Source organism: Hippocampus zosterae, chromosome 10 (assembly GCF_025434085.1).
Source record: "Hippocampus zosterae strain Florida chromosome 10, ASM2543408v3, whole genome shotgun sequence".
Lineage (NCBI taxonomy): Eukaryota > Metazoa > Chordata > Actinopteri > Syngnathiformes > Syngnathidae > Hippocampus > Hippocampus zosterae.
In genome coordinates this window covers 23,780,017-23,795,446 of record NC_067460.1, presented here as the reverse complement: position 1 = coordinate 23,795,446, position 15,430 = coordinate 23,780,017, and the positions used below count along the sequence as shown (strand labels likewise).

Here is a 15,430-nt window from a genome sequence, read left to right as displayed (position 1 = left end):
CAGAAAATCATCGTTCATTGAATCTGCCGTCGCTAATTTACGTTTTTAAAAGTTCCTTCAGTATAAGAATGATCGTGGGTTGATCATTTCTATCAATAATAAAAACTGCGGCCAGCATGTGTCTCCTGAGATGAGTCCCTCAATTAAAAAAAATAATAATCTTTGTGATAGGTGGGGGTGTCATTGACATAATTTTAATATAAATTCACATTTAGTTGAAATAATGTATTTATTTGCCATGTGTTTATTTTGTATGTACTTATGAAATAGATCACTCGATCAGTCTTTTGATGACCATGTTTCACATGATCACAAATTTCAAATATTTTTCTTTTTAAAGGTGATATGGACAGAGGAAAAAAGAGCAATATATCAGAGGGAAAAAAGCACATCCATTTAAAAAACAAAAAGTGTCAAAGCACAGCTGGTGTATAGCATCAAATAAATGATCTTTGCTTCACTATTGCTCCTCCTCGTTTAAAGTCCCATAAAACCAAAGTGATGAGCAAAAACGATTCTTGTGCTGCTTGAATGGCAATAAATATTCTTTGAGTGTATGCTGGTCAAGCAAGTTTTGAAAAGCGTGCGTGTGAAAACAGCTGCCTTCAGTGTTGTCGTCGCCGCCGCCGCCGCACGCACGTGCGCCCTTGTCGTCGTCGTGGTTTAATATACACAATAATTTACATTTCTTCAGCTATATACACTAAGTACAGACAGAAAATCGATGCACGGGTCGTGTTTTGACACTTGCTTTGTTTCACGCTAAGCAGTCAAAAAAAAAAAAAAACTACAGGCGAGTAAGTGAGGCACACTCAAAAGGAAAACAAATCAAGTCAAGGAATTTCAACGGGACTATTTTGATCCCGAAGTCCAGGAGGACACGTTTGACAGTTTACCTGGTTAATGTTGAATCTTGCAAGCTGAAGAGAAAAGTCATTGTTTTACAATTTCAAGGAAAAATGTCAACATTTTAACAATCAACATTTTTTTCGGGGGAGGGGAATTTGACCAATTTTTTTTCTCATCACTTTTTGCCCCCTCAGGATCCAAAAAAAACCCCTGCAGAATTACAAATTGAGTTTTATTTGTATTATTGCAACTTAAATCCAACTTTTTCGCTTTTTGTTGTTGTTGACTATTCATTCATTCATTCATTCATCTTCCGAGCCGCTTGATCCTCACTAGGGTCGCGGGGGGTGCTGGAGCCTATCCCAGCTGTCTCCGGGCAGTGGGCGGGGGACACCCTGAATCGGTTGCCAGCCAATCGCAGGGCACACAGAAACGAACAACCATTCGCACTCACACTCACAACTAGGGACAGTTTGGAGTGTTCAATTAGCCTGCCACCCATGTTTTTGGAATGTGGGAGAAAACCGGAGCACCCGGAGAAAACCCACGCAGGCCCGGGGAGAACATGCAAACTCCACACTGGGAGGCCGGAGCTGGAATCGAACCCGGTACCTCTGCACTGTGAAGCCCACGTGCTAACCACTGGACTACCGGGCCGCCCTGTTGTTGACTATTTATTTTCTTTTGAGCGTGGCCCCAATACTCGGTGGATAACTGAACCACACTGCGGAGATGAAATCAAATCGCATGCATTTGGACGTAGTTATGGCTCATTTAATACTTGAATCTATCAAGCTAGCTGTGTAGCCGCCATTTGCTCCTTGGCGGAAGCTAAGTCACCAAACGTGGGGGATCTATTTATTTATTGATTTATTTATATTCCTTGCGCACACCATCAGCCTCACGCCGACGTGTGAGACCGAAGGTTTTATTGCACCCTTGTGGACTTTCTTGTGGCGTTGGCGTGTCACTGTAGGTAGCGGTAGACCTTGAAGCAGTGGTTGCCCGAGTCGGCCACGGCCACGTGGCCGTCCGAGGTGAGGGCCAGGCCTTGTGGGCCATACAGGGGGTCCGCCGTCGTGTTGATGTAGGACAAGAAGGAGCCTGAGCTGTCGAACACCTGGTTTGGAACACAGCACGTGGCGTCAGATTAAAAAAAATATATTTAAAAAAAGAGCAGTAGTTCTATCTACCTATATAAATTAATTGTGAATTCCATCATTATTTCAGTACAGTTTTCCATTTTTCAAAGTATTATTGAATATACTATGCAAAACACAGAGCACCAACTAGATCTAAATCGTGTCTGCATCATGATTTCATACTGCAATCAAATTCATTGTGCTGCGTCTTCTGCTGCGCCCGCTTTAGCCACCGGGAGGCAGTATCGTACAGTCACATTGACACAAACAAAGTAGATTTGTACTTCTTCTCTGACTACTTCCAATATAAGAGACTCGGTAAAATGCTGTCATCGGAGCTAGATTTCGCTATTGCCGGTAGTTTCGTCATATGTATGGGATTTTTTTTTCAACCTGGATGCGACTGTTGCCCCAGTCGGCCACAATGATGTTCCCATTGGAGTCGACGGCCACGCCCGTGGGTGCGTTGAACTGCCCGTTTCCTTCACCGTGCGAGCCAAATTTGAACAGAAACTCCCCGTCTGCGTTGTATACCTGAAGAGGAATGCACAGCGTGACCACACATTGAACAAAAAGCAAAAAATATATTTTTTTTAAAGATCTGTACCTTCACGGAATGGTTGTGAAAATCTGTCACAACAATCTCATTCTTGTTATTGACTGCCACAAAATGAGGACCTACAGGAGACACACAAGGAAATGGACAATGGGTGAGTTGGTCTAGCTAGCAAAAGATTATTTAAAAAAAATATATATAGATATATACTTACTGAACATTGGGCCTGATTTACTCAGCTTTTGTTCCAGTGCTACATTTGCGCCACTTTTGTCTAGCAAGGAGAAGGAAACATAACACACGTTAGCAAAAACCGTTGACAGATATCCAGCTTGCCAGCTAGCAAGACACTTAGCCGTCTAGCTAGCGAGCTCGAGAAACAGGCAACTTTTGTTTTGGAAAAATATCCAAACGTCATCTGGAATGTGTCTCTCGCAACAGGAAGACGTTTTGACTCTGAAATAAACACGCTCATGCTCAGAAGGCTACGAATAACACCTGCAAAATGTCTGTCGGAGGTTCCCTTGGCTCCAAACTTGGTGACCAGCTTTCCGTTGGCCTGGAAGATGAAGACGCAGCAAGCCTTGTTGTCCACGGTGATGATGTGTCCGTTCTTGTCCACGGCCACACCTTTCGGCCCCATCAGACGACCAGCTCCGATTTTGTTCTGACATACGGGCATCGTGGAAAAACGTTTTGGTCATCAAGTTACAATGAAAAATGCATAACATTGAGTGGGGGAAAAAAATAGTCCGGAATTGACTTTGCTTTGCATCGTGGTGCCGAAGCAACTTAGAGGAAGTTAAGGGGAGGGGCTTTATTTAGCCTTGTCTCATTAAAAACAACCGTTTTGCCGCCATCTTGTGGCAACGACGAGTAATGACAAACTTTTCTGAGAGGACATCAAATTCCTTGTTTTGTTGACCGACCTTGAACTTGCCGTCCGAGGAGAAGATGCTGATCCATCTGTTGTCATAGTCGGCCACGATGATGTCGCCATTCATGTCCACCGTCACCCCGGTGGGGCGCTGCAGCTGACCCGGGGAGCGACCTCTGACCCCGAAGCGCATCTTGAACTGGCCATCGTTGGAGAATACCTGAAGGAGACGCCAAAGAAGATTTAGTTTCTGTTAGTCTTTAGAGCTGGTTCATTCGTTTTTATTATTTTATTTTGGGAGAAGAAAGTACTTCATTTTAGTTGAGATTTTGGAATCCCTCGTCCTAATTTGAAACCTGACATTGAAACATTAAAGCTAATTTGACACCCTAATTGGAAACTCAAACCCTATTGGATACTCTAACGTTAGTTGGAAACCCTAACCATAGTTTGAATCTCTACTTTGGAACCCTAACCAAAGTTTGAAACTTTAAGCCAAGTTTGAAACCCTACTTTGAAAGCCCAACCTTAGTTGGAAACCCTAGACCTAGTTTGGATCCCTACTTTTAAACCCTAACCCTTGTTTGAAACCCAAATAACGCATGCGGAAGAAAGCTTCGACTGGCTTTTATTTTCAAGTTCTTCCCGGCAGCTCGCTGCGGCGAAATGGCTAACTTGACTCATTTTCCAGCCCGCGTTAGGGGGTTTGTTTATTGCCTTGAAAAACCGTTGCTTTCAACAACAATACATTGTCCTGAAATAACGATCAATCGCTAATTAACGGCGCTAAAAAAAAAAACAAAAACTTGACTGTACGTCGCTCGCACAGTACAAGAAGCGCTAGTAGAGCTAGCAGCGCTGGTAGAGCTAGCAGCGCTAGTAGAGCTAGCAGCGCTAGAAGAGCTAGCAGCGCGAGCGTCGCTGGAAGCGCCCAAGTTAAAATGGACTCTGAAAGCTTAAGTCTCAGATGAATTGACAAATCCGAAAACAAATTAGCATATAATTTCGTTAGTTTTAGTGAGTGCCGTGTCTGTGCGTGCGAGCGAGACCTGTATGGACTGGTTGTTGCTGTCGGCCACCACAATGCGGCCGTTGCTGGAGGTGGAGATGCCTTGAAGGTTTGTGAATTCTCCTTTGTCGCGTCCTCTCGTTCCTGGTAAACAGAGAAGGAGTTTGGATCGCAGATTGCGATTAATTGCGCAATTAATTGCAATTAATTGATTAATTGCGCAATTAAAAGAATTGCGATTAGTATGAAATTTGCGACGCCCCCACACACACAAAAACAAGAAAACAAAAACATTATTAAGGGCTCGTCGCTGGCGACTCGGCCTCACCGACTCTGTAGATGAGCTCATCCTCGATGGGGTTCTCCTTCTTCTTGGTGGCGCTGTACATACTGGAGGGCCTCCTGACGGCCTTCTGGCGCACGTGACCTCCGCCGCCGCTGGGCGACTTGACCCGCCTCTTGACGTCGTCGGGCGACTGCAGCACGTCGGAGGGCTTGACGGCGCGCAGGCGGAAGGGGCTCCCCCGGACGGGCTGCTCGTAGAGCAGCAGCGAGAAGGCGAACTCGCCCTCGGCGCGGGCCGTGTAGCCCACCTCGTAGGTGCCGTTTTTGTTGTCGGTCACCTCGGCCTCGGCCGCCACGCCCTCCGGCGACACGATCCGGGCCCGCAAGGCGGCGTTGCCCGTCTTGACCAGCTCGCCGTCTTTGTCCTTGGTGGTGACGGTGACGGTGGTGTGCTGGCCCACCAGGGCGTGCCGCAGGCCCTCGCCGGTGGCCACGCTGGTGTGGCCCACGGCCCCCGTGGTGATCAGGACGCCCAGGTTCTGGATGGAGCGCCGCAGGCCGTCCGTCTCCACCTGGCACTCCAGGTGGCCGTTTTCGTGCGGGCACTCGGGGAAGGCGTGGCGCGCCAGGGCGCTGACCCGCTCGCCCATCTGCTTCTGGACCAGGAGGACCTCGGTGGCGCTGCCGTGGCTCAGGGCCTGCTCGGTGAAGTCGCAGCTGCTCTGGATGTTCTCTTTGCCCTGCAGTAAGGACGTCAGCTGGGCTTGCAGCACCTGAGCGCAAAAAAAAAAACAACAACAACCGCCGCGTCCGTACGATGTTTGCGCAAAAAAGCGCCAGCGGGCGGGCGGGCGGGGCTGGGGGTGACCTTCTGCTTGGCGCCGCAGATGTTGTCCACCTCGGCGACCAGGGCGCTCTTGCGCTGGCGCAAGGCTTTCTCCAGCTCGTCAAAGGTGGCGTTGATTTCCGTCACAGCGCCGTGCTTGCGCTCCGTCAGCTGCTTGGAGATCTCGTTCACCAGCTCGATGGCCGCCGCCAACTGGGGAAGTCTGCAAAGACGGCAAAGTCAAAGTCAAACCGCCGCGGTATCACCAAAACGTGAAACGGCCCGACCCAAGCTATCGGCGCTCATGCTAATCGTTAGCATTAGAAATTCTAAGACCCGCGTTCCATAAAAACCAAAATCAAGGCAAAGATTTGAAGCGGAAAGAAGGGGCTGACGTCACTGGCGACCTGTTGCGTACGGTGTCCAGCTGGTTCTTGAGCGCCGACTTGTGTTGTTCCAGCACGTCCCTCAGAGGTACCGTCACGTGCTCCCTGTGCTCGCCTTCCGTGCACTCCAGACACATGGCCGTCTCACACGACTCGCAGTAGAACTCCATCACCTGCGGGAGGCGCAACGGAGCGTTTCGTACGGCCATCGAAGTACCGCCGGAACAAAACAGAACGCTCATCGGATGTGAAATTGCAGTTCACTGCTCTTGAAAGGAGATTGGACTTTAGACTGGCGAAAAGCCGGTCTAAGTCGTGGCGTCAATCAAATCGTCCCGGGGGGACAGATTCATTCATGAATCCGATATGTGTCGGCGGGGGTGGTTGAAAGTTTGCCCCGCGTGCGCTCACCTTGCCCTCGTGGTTGGGGCAGGACAGGGGTTGGGAGGCGCCGGCGGCGCTGGCCGACTCCAGGACGTTGCAGGCCTCGGGTCGGCTGCGCTCGGGGTCCCGCTGCAACACCTCCATCAGGTTGGTGATGAAGAAGTTGTTCTGGAGGGCGGCCACGCCCTTCTCGGGCAGGATGGACGTCTGCCGGCACACCGGACACGACAGCGTCAGAGACTGCGGCGGGATGTAGTTCTGCAGGCATCTGCAAGGGGGAGGGGACACGCAATAGACCACCCGGAGTCAGTCGTATTCTCAAACGGCGGACGAAGCACAAGTCAGATAATGGACTCTTGTTAGAAAACCGAACACTGACTCTGAAATTCTAAACCTTCACTTCGTCTTTTTTGAAAGACTCATTGGAAACCCAATGAGGTGAGAAGCTCAGTCATCCGGGAGGGGCTCAGAGTCGAGCCGCTTCTCCTCCACATCGAGAGGAGCCAGATGAGGTGGCTTGGGCATCTGATTTGGATGCGTCCTGAGCGCCTCCCCGGTGAGGTGTTCCGGGCATGTCCCACCGGGAGGAGACCCCGAGGAAGACCCAGGATACGCTGGAGAGACTATGTCACCCAGCTTGCCTGGGAACGACTCGGGATCCCACGGGGAGAGCTGGAAGAAGTAGCTAGGGAGAGGGAAGTCTGGGCTTCCCTGCTAAAGCTGTTGCCCCCGCGACCCGGCCCCGGATAAGCGGTAGATAATGGATGGATGGATCATTGGAAACCCACCCCCGACTTGAAAAAGATCAAGGAAATCAGCACTTGGATTAATAACCCTGGCTCGAAAAGCCAACCCTGGTTTGAAGCCTTGATTTGAAACCCTACCCCGAACCCGAAAGCCGTCATTTTCTTGAAATTCCAAAGGAAGACAGGCGCCAATCCTTGCCTGTCTTGAAACCCTAATTTGGAATACTAGCCCTGATTTGAAAGCCAGACTCCGGTTCGAAACCTTAATTCAAAACCCTAATCCTCATTTGAAAACCTCACTTGAAGCCACTTGAGTCTTGTTCGAAAGCCAAATTTGCAAGTCTTGAATTCCCAACCCGGAAAACCTTCGTTTGAACCCGCCTTGACGTGCCAGGTGAGCGGAAATGTTTTGCGCGGGCGTCGGACGGCGGCGCAACCGGCGTACCTCTCGCAGAAGGTGTGCAGGCAGGGCAGCACTTTGGGGTTGTGGTAGCGGTCCAGGCAGATGCTGCACACCAGGAACTGCTTGTCAATCTGCCTCACCACGGGACTGGCGCCGCCACCGCCGCTCTCGCGCTTGGCCATGGACGCGCAGCTTCAGGCCAACGGGGGACCTGCGCGGAGACCAGGTCAGCCGAACTTCCTTACCTTTCCTCCCATTTAACTCCCATTCACTCCCAAAGACGGTTTTAAACGTCTTTTCAGACTTGGTCCAGAATTGGCCGGTATTGAATGAGTTCATGTCGGCCATAAGCGTGTAGGAAGTGTGCGGACGCCATGTTGCGTGTCAGTGGGTCATGTGGGGATTACGCAGCGCCGACATGAGCGCCGAGGCAAAGGCTTACGATGAAGACCGCACGCGCCGCTGACAGCCACGCAATAATCAACAAAAAACAGAACAGAAATGGCCCCGCGCGCTGTTCGCTGACGTCCGCCTCGAAACCTGAACTCGACAATCCGAGCCATTTGCTTTCAGACCTCCTCCCTAAATATGGACGTGCGGATTTCTCCGCAATTCTTGGACTTCCTTCTCCTGCATGCCCAGCTGGCAGCTGAGTTCCAGACAGCGCCACCTGCCTGCCTAATGCCCGCCGGTGCGGGTAAAGGGAGCGGGGTTGGGGGTTAAGGAGAATTTGAGTTGGTGCACAGTGCGCAGGCAGCTGTCCACCCCCCCCTCCCATGTCCACCCCCCCCTCCGCAGCAAAAACCAGAGCTCACACCGACATTCCGGCTCAGCTCAACAGCTCGTCGTCTTGGCTTTCTTCTCTCGGTGCACTCGTGGCCTTGTGCGACCTCCTGCGCATTTTCCAGCTTGCCTTGTTGACCAAGACTCCTAACACACACACACACACACACACACACACACTTTCCTTTCACATGAACTCTGATTTACCGCAGTGACGTCAGCAAACCCCGCCCACCCCCCCGACAATCCTCCCCGCCCCCACTCACCCACGCTTTCCTTCCTCTATCTCAACAGCCGGCGCGTCAAAGTTCCTTCCACTCGAGTGAAGCTTTCTCGAACAAGCTCCCTCTCGGTTTTCATCTCATCCGCTTTGAATATTGACGCCGTTTGTTCTGCATGAGATGTGATGTGAGCATTCCAAAAAAAAAAAATTTTTTAATGCTCAACTCCGAGAGGACACGTGTGTTGAAATATTAAAAATAGCAACTGGAACGCAGGCGTTCATGTAGGTTCGAGTTTCAAATTCCCTTTCAAGTGTAGAATCCTTTCAACTTCCGGTTCACACATTCAAACAATGGAGAGCAGAAATGTTCAATAGCCCCCCCACCCCCCCCACACTGATACCAATTTACTATTAAGTACTCACTGATACCGAGTACCAATACTGCAAGTACTTTTGATGTATAAAAAGTCAGTGAACACGTTCGCAAAAGAGGTGACCAAAGACACTGCCCACAGTTATAGTGCCACCTACTGGCCAGGAGGACTGTCTTGACGTCAGACTGTTTTGCGCCATCAAATCGGCACCTAACGAGCTCATCCACTTGCCACTCTCACCTGATAGTGCACTTAAGCTTCTTAACATCCCACGAGAGGTGGGGAGGGGGACCCGGTGGGGGGGGGGGGGCATGTCTGCCATCTAGATTAAAATGAGACGATGCAGAAACGTGGCGGCGCCTCCACTTGACCCGCCAGCGGCTTACAAGCGATAGACGAGCATCGGCGACGCCTCCCTTCTCGCTCGGGCCTCCCCTGTCAATCATCCTCTTCCATCGGGAAGGCTTTGACGAGCTAATCTTGTCACAGAGGGTCTGAAGTGAACGGCATTTTGCGTGGACTTTATTCATTCCGAGCTCAAGGCATCCGACTCTGGATGACAAGTGAAAGGTTTTGCCGAGGTTCGCTTTTCAAAGTAGGGTTTGGGGCCTGGGTTAGCAATTCAAATGAGGGTTTCGAGACAAGGTTTGAAATGGTGGTCAGGGTTTAAAGCCACGGTTAGGGTTTTGTTCCTCGGTCTGGGTTTCAAATTTAGATGACAAGTCTGGGTTAGGGTCAACGTTGGTGTCAAGGTTGGGGTTAGTGTTGGGGTAAGGGTCAAGGTTAGGGTTAAGGTTAGCGCTGGGGTGGTTAGTGTTGTGGTTTGGGTTGAGGTTAGGGCTGGGGATGGAGTTAGGGTTGGGTTTAGGATTGGAGTTATGGTTGGGTTTAGGTTGGGGTTGGAATAGGGGTTAGGATTGAAGTTGGGGTTCTGGTTAGGTTAGCATTTAAGGTTAGGGTTGGAATCAACACCTATGCAGTTGCTGTAATAGAATATCGCTATATTATCTGTCCACATGTGTTGCTCCACCAGTTGTGGTCATATACCGGCTGCTTAAAGCGCGGCTTACTTTATTGTACAAAAAAAAAACCAACCTTAGTGTGATATTTATACCACCATAGAAAAAGAACCTTTTCTCATATTTTCCTTCATGAACCAGAAGTCAGCGAGAAGGCCGAGCAAAACGAGTCTGCAACACACAAGCACGCGTGTTTTTGGGTCAACACGCACTCGATGTGGTCGGCCAGCGGTGACTCATCCCAGAACGCTTTGCTCCTCCCAAAAACAAGCTCTTGTTACGCTTGGCCACATCACATCCACATTTCTGACTGGATGCTTTCCGTCAAACAAGATTTCCACGACCTTACGAGCAGATGGAGGCCTACATCGCAGCAGATCATAGCGAGATGAAATCCGTGGCCGAGGTGCAGCTTTCACTTGTCCTTCACAGTTTACAATGATGGTTTTTTTTCAGTCTGCTAGCATCACGCTAACTCGGCTGGATGCTGAGGACGCAGGAAGCAGGGTTTTTTCAAGCAATATTTGTACTTTCCTAGCCTTGCTTAGCTTAACGAGTCCGGTTAGGATGAGGGAGAGTCATAACGAGCGACGGTCAGGAAGGGCGAGAAGAGTTCAGTTGACTCATGACTCAAGTCAGTTTCCCGCTTTTAAATGAATTGTTTTTGTTCCACGTGTTCCTGCACGGTTTGCGTTTTATATTCACATTGTTTGCGACGTATATTAGCATAAAGCGAGCGGAGTTCCAGGAAGAGTTACGTTATCCTATACCTCTTGTACTTTTGATGTGTGAAATTTGATTTAACCCTCGTAGTGCACCGCTTGCGATAAATGTAAAATGATGTCTTTGAATCAAAGGCAAAGGCATTCGGAAAAACACGAGAGAGCTGAAACGTATGGAGGGGTTCTAAAATGGCCTAAATTTCATGACGTCACCGTCTGATAATTCTCAGGGATTGCAGCAATAATAAAAAAGGTTTTGATACCGTAATCTTCGCAATTTACATATTTTGCACCATAGAGACTCATTATAATTCATATTTTTGAATGCATCGTAAACCTAATGTGTAAACATGCATTGCACGCGATTTTTACGTCAATGGCTTTGTTTTCGCTTGGACAGACTTATGCATGACACATTGTTGGGTTGAGGTCATTCCAATTGTGCAACTTTTAGGTGGGGCCAGAAGATCGCAAATGAGTTTGGCTTTTTGCAGGAGGCTTCAAACCACACGTCCGGTCGGGATTGTTAGTAGGGCTTGGTTGGGACCTCCAGACACAATTTTTTTTTCCTTTTGCAAAAAATAAAGAATAAAAAATCCCTAAGAACTATTCATTCATTCATCTTCCGAGCCGCTTGATCCTCACTAGGGTCGCGGGGGGGTGCTGGAGCCTATCCCAGCTGTCTTCGGGCAGTAGGCGGGGGACACCCTGAATCGATTGCCAGCCAATCGCAGGGCACACAGAAACGAACAACCATTCGCACTCACACTCACACCGAGGGACAATTTAGAGCGTTCAATCAGCCTGCCACGCATGTTTTTGGAATGTGGGAGGAAACCGGAGCACCCGGAGAAAACCCACGCAGTCTCGGGGAGAACATGCAAACTCCACACAGGGAGGCCGCAGCTGGAATCGAACCCGGTACCTCTGCACTGTGAAGCCGACGTGCTAACCACTGGACTACCGGGCTGCCCCCCTAAGAACTAATAAAAACTATATATATATGGATAGCACAGATGCCTCTGAACATTTTGAGTGTTTGAAAAAAAAAAGAATGTTTTTATAACACAAAATACATCATTACAAAAATTGTAAAATGCGTAACTTAAGGTGTTTTTAATTTGAAGCACACAAGGGTTAAAATAAGTTATCAGGGCTGGTATCGGCAGCCTCCGCGAGTACACAATGATATAAAAGAAGCTCCTATCGGCCCGATACCGATACCCGGCGTCAGTACTCAGCCATCACTAAAATTGGTCATTTTCTGACAAATTGCTGTTAGGTCAAAATAAAACACGGGGGGGTGACAGGATACACGCAAGGGAGTCACGCACTTTTGCTCGATTGAAAATCGATAAGGCTTTGACGATCCGGACGGAGGCCAAAGTACGCTACGTAACTCCCGTTGCAAAGTTGCTGACCAAAAGCGTGCGCGTCACCTTTGTTCACATTTGACTAAGCCTGACAAACACGCGACGCGACTCGTCAGCATTTTGACCAGACAACAAAAGAGAGAGTGCAGACGGCATCAATTCATCCCGTCACCTCTTCTCACGCTTTCACAAATTAGCACCAATTTAGGACGCGCGTTAAAACGTGCAGCGATGGAGAAACGTGAACATGTTTTGTTTTACATCTTTCGTAGTCATGTACGATCCGTAATATCGGATCCGTTTCTGATACTTTGATGTGTCGCTCCGGAAGTCACACCGAAATATTCATTCATGATTTGATGCAACCAACGACAACAACAACAAAAAAAGAAGTAGCAAACACTTCTACTGTAAATCGCAACATATCCCAACAGGCGTCATCGAAACATTTTTCGATCGTGCTCGTCCTCAAATAAGGTGAGCTGAAATCGATCCCAGCTAACCTTTGGCGCACCCATAAATAGAACAACAATCGTTCACAATAACTGTGGCCCTTTAACTGTAAAAACATCCATCCATCCATCCATCCATCCATCCACGACCTGATCCGCTTCTCCTCACGAGGGTGGCGGACAATCCCGCACAGGAAGGCCGGCGCCGGAAATGAACCCTGCAACCTATGCGCTGTGACGTGCTAACGAGTCGACCGCCACGCCGCCTACTCCAAGAACATTCATTCATTCATTCATCTTCCGACTCGCTTGATCCTCACTAGGGTCGCGGGGGGGTGCCGGAGCCTATCCCAGCTGTCTTCGGGCAGTAGGCGGGGGACACCCTGAATCGGTTGCCAGCCAATCGCAGGGCACACAGAAACGAACAACCATTCGCACTCACACTCACACCTTGGGACAATTTAGAGCAGGGGTCTCCAACGTGGTGCCCGCGAGCACCAGGTAGCCCGTGAGGACCACACCAGTAGCCCGCCAGTGCTAGGATTGTGATTTGCTCGTAGAAATTATGATTTAAAAATGCAAACATGGGCAGTATTATAGATTCTATAGCTACCTATTTAGCTATCTAACTAGCTAGCTACAGTATATATCTAGCTAGCTAATGTTAATATTAGAACATTAGCTTAAATGTAATTTGTACAAAAGTTATTTCAGACGTGTATCAATTTAGTAGCCCTTCACACAATCAGGACACATGAAGTAGCTCTCACTCTCAAAAAGTTTGGTGACCCCTGATTTAGAGTGTTCAATCAGCCTGCCACGCATGTTTTTGGAATGTGGGAGGAAACCGGAGCACCCGGAGAAAACCCACGCAGGCCCGGGGAGAACATGCAAACTCCACACAGGGAGGCCGGAGCTGGAATCGAACCCGGTACCTCTGCACTGTGAAGCCGACATGCTAACCACTGGACTACCGGGCCGCCCTTACTCCAAGAACAGTTGGGGGACAAAATAACCCAATTTGGCTCATAAATGGACCAATCCGCTCCTTGGATCCGTCTGACCGTGCCGGGTTTTTTTTTTGTTTTGTTTTTTAACAAGTCAACTGTGGGGTTGTTTCAAACAAAGCAATTTGGGTCAAATTGACCCCCAAAGTTGGGTCAAATTGACCCCCAGTGGTGGATCGGTTCTGTTTTGGACTCAGATTGGGGTTATTTTTCACCCGACTCTTCTTAAGAGTGTCACCTGCCATGTTTTGGGGATGTGGGAGCGAGCCGACGCGTTCACTTGGGCGCCTACGCTCCCTGAGCAACCGAGACGAGGCCTTCGCCAGCTCCATTATCTCTGCAGTGAAACGGGCGATGGCAAAAAAAAAAATATCCACACACACAAACGCACTTACGTGGCGACATTTTAACCGAACATCCCGCCGCGGAGCCACCCTCGCCTCTCCACGAGCACCGAATGACGGATTCCGACAGCGACGCTGCGGACGAGCATCGTCTCCCCTCAGGCCAACCAGGGAACCTCCCTCTGACACGCCTGAGGGCTCGTTCGGACACAAAGACCCGCTCATCGATACAAAATCATCCGGCCCGCCGTTCTCTCGTTCAAAGGGAACATCACTTGGCTGCTGCAGTGAACCCCCCCCCCCCCCCCCCATACACACACAACAGTGACATAAGCAAACAAGCTGACTCACATGTACCCCGCATACTGAACAGACTGCGCAGACGGGGCACACCTGCTACAAGAGGCCTGTCACCATGTTTACACCCCGTAAAATCGTGTTTTTTGTGGGGGGGGGGGTCATCTTGGGTTCAACACAAATTAAAAGCAGATGACCTCACTTCACAAAACATCAATTATTCATTCGCAGCTAGCAGGTCGGGAGTGCAGACCGGGGCAAGCATCAAAAGGAGCTACGTGTGTATGTCCGTATCATGTACTGGGGGGCTTGGGGTTGGGGGGGGGGTACTCACATGAAATCCCAGCAGCAGGAGGAGCAGCGATGAACGAATGCAGCCGGGGCGTCAGCATCGCAGGCTCGATGGCAGCAAGCCGGCCATTGTGCGAGCCCGCGGTCCGGTCCGATAGTCCCAAACGCGTACAGAGGAGCCACAGAAAGCAAAGGAAAGGGCAGGGTCTGCCTGGTAGGAGGAGGAGGAGGAGGAGGGTGGTGGAAGGGATGGAGGGGGGGGGGCTAAAGGGAAAGGAGAGGAAGGAAAGGAAGGAGGAGGCCGTGATGGGAGTGGCATGTATGCGGCATTGGTCAGGCATCCTGTGGGCGGAGCTAAATGAGCCAATTGCATGGGATTGGGATGAGGGGGAGGGGGGGGTGAGGATCCAAATCTCAGGGACAGACGGCAAGAGGAGTGCATGTGATGCAAAAAAAAAAAAAAAAAGCGGGAGGGGGGGCGCGGGGGGTTGGCTTGCTTAAGATTCCACCCAGCTAGTCCACCTTAAAAGGACAAAGGATGGCGTTTATTACATTTTAGGCCGAGGATTACCAGGGGGGGCGGGGGGGGGGGGGGGTGGAGATTAATAAAAAAAAAAAAAGATGAGAGTTGACTATGGGTAGGGGGTGGGGGTCTCCGCTTCTCGATGCCTGACTAAATAATTCATAGAGAATATTTCAAGATGGCACAAAGTCACCGCAATGATTCGATTCAGCTCAGTTATGTTAAAAAAAAAAAAAAGGAACAAAATCAATCACTTTGATCGGGACGTGCGGTGTGATGCTGCGCTGCGAAGGCAGCTGGTTGTTTGTCGGGAGGGGGGGTGGGGCGCCTTCAGAGTCATCTCCCGCTTTTCATTCTGCAACTGCCAGGTTGCCATGGAGACCGCCTCCACACCGGAGCGCCGACAACATGGCCGCCCCGCCGCATCCTGGCACCGAGCGTACGCGTCAAGTACGCCGAGTGAAGGTGACATTCAGCGACGTTCCTTGCGTATGCCCTCTTTTTTTCGTTGAATTCGATAAAACCCCGACATCTACGACAACGCCTGAAAAAGTAGACA

General features: G+C 49.8%; 1 protein-coding gene across 1 annotated transcript; it reads right to left on the bottom strand.

Annotated features, from left to right (window-relative positions):
• Positions 1-1,510: 1,510 nt before the first annotated feature.
• On the bottom strand, positions 1,511-14,596 carry LOC127608913 (tripartite motif-containing protein 3-like). The gene is made up of 13 exons (XM_052078431.1): positions 14,392-14,596; positions 7,506-7,674; positions 6,342-6,582; positions 5,952-6,103; positions 5,587-5,767; positions 4,762-5,491; positions 4,474-4,577; positions 3,477-3,644; positions 3,046-3,214; positions 2,762-2,821; positions 2,599-2,669; positions 2,385-2,525; positions 1,511-1,969 (listed from the first exon to the last, which is right to left on the bottom strand). The coding sequence occupies exons 2-13, from the start codon at positions 7,643-7,645 to the stop codon at positions 1,817-1,819; spliced, it is 2,310 nt and encodes a 769-aa protein (XP_051934391.1). The 5' UTR covers positions 7,646-7,674; positions 14,392-14,596; the 3' UTR covers positions 1,511-1,816.
• Between the last annotated feature and the right edge of the window lie 834 nt (positions 14,597-15,430).

Excerpts from the sequence above, each read along its gene's own strand:
- LOC127608913 (XM_052078431.1), bottom strand. The coding sequence starts at position 7,645 with ATGGCCAAGCGCGAGAGCGGCGGTGGCGGCGCCAGTCCCGTGGTGAGG. Across the intron at positions 5,492-5,586 it reads TCTGCGGCGCCAAGCAGAAG|GTGCTGCAAGCCCAGCTGAC; the intron begins GTCACCCCCAGC and ends TTTTGCGCTCAG. Across the intron at positions 4,578-4,761 it reads TGAGCTCATCTACAGAGTCG|GAACGAGAGGACGCGACAAA; the intron begins GTGAGGCCGAGT and ends TCTGTTTACCAG.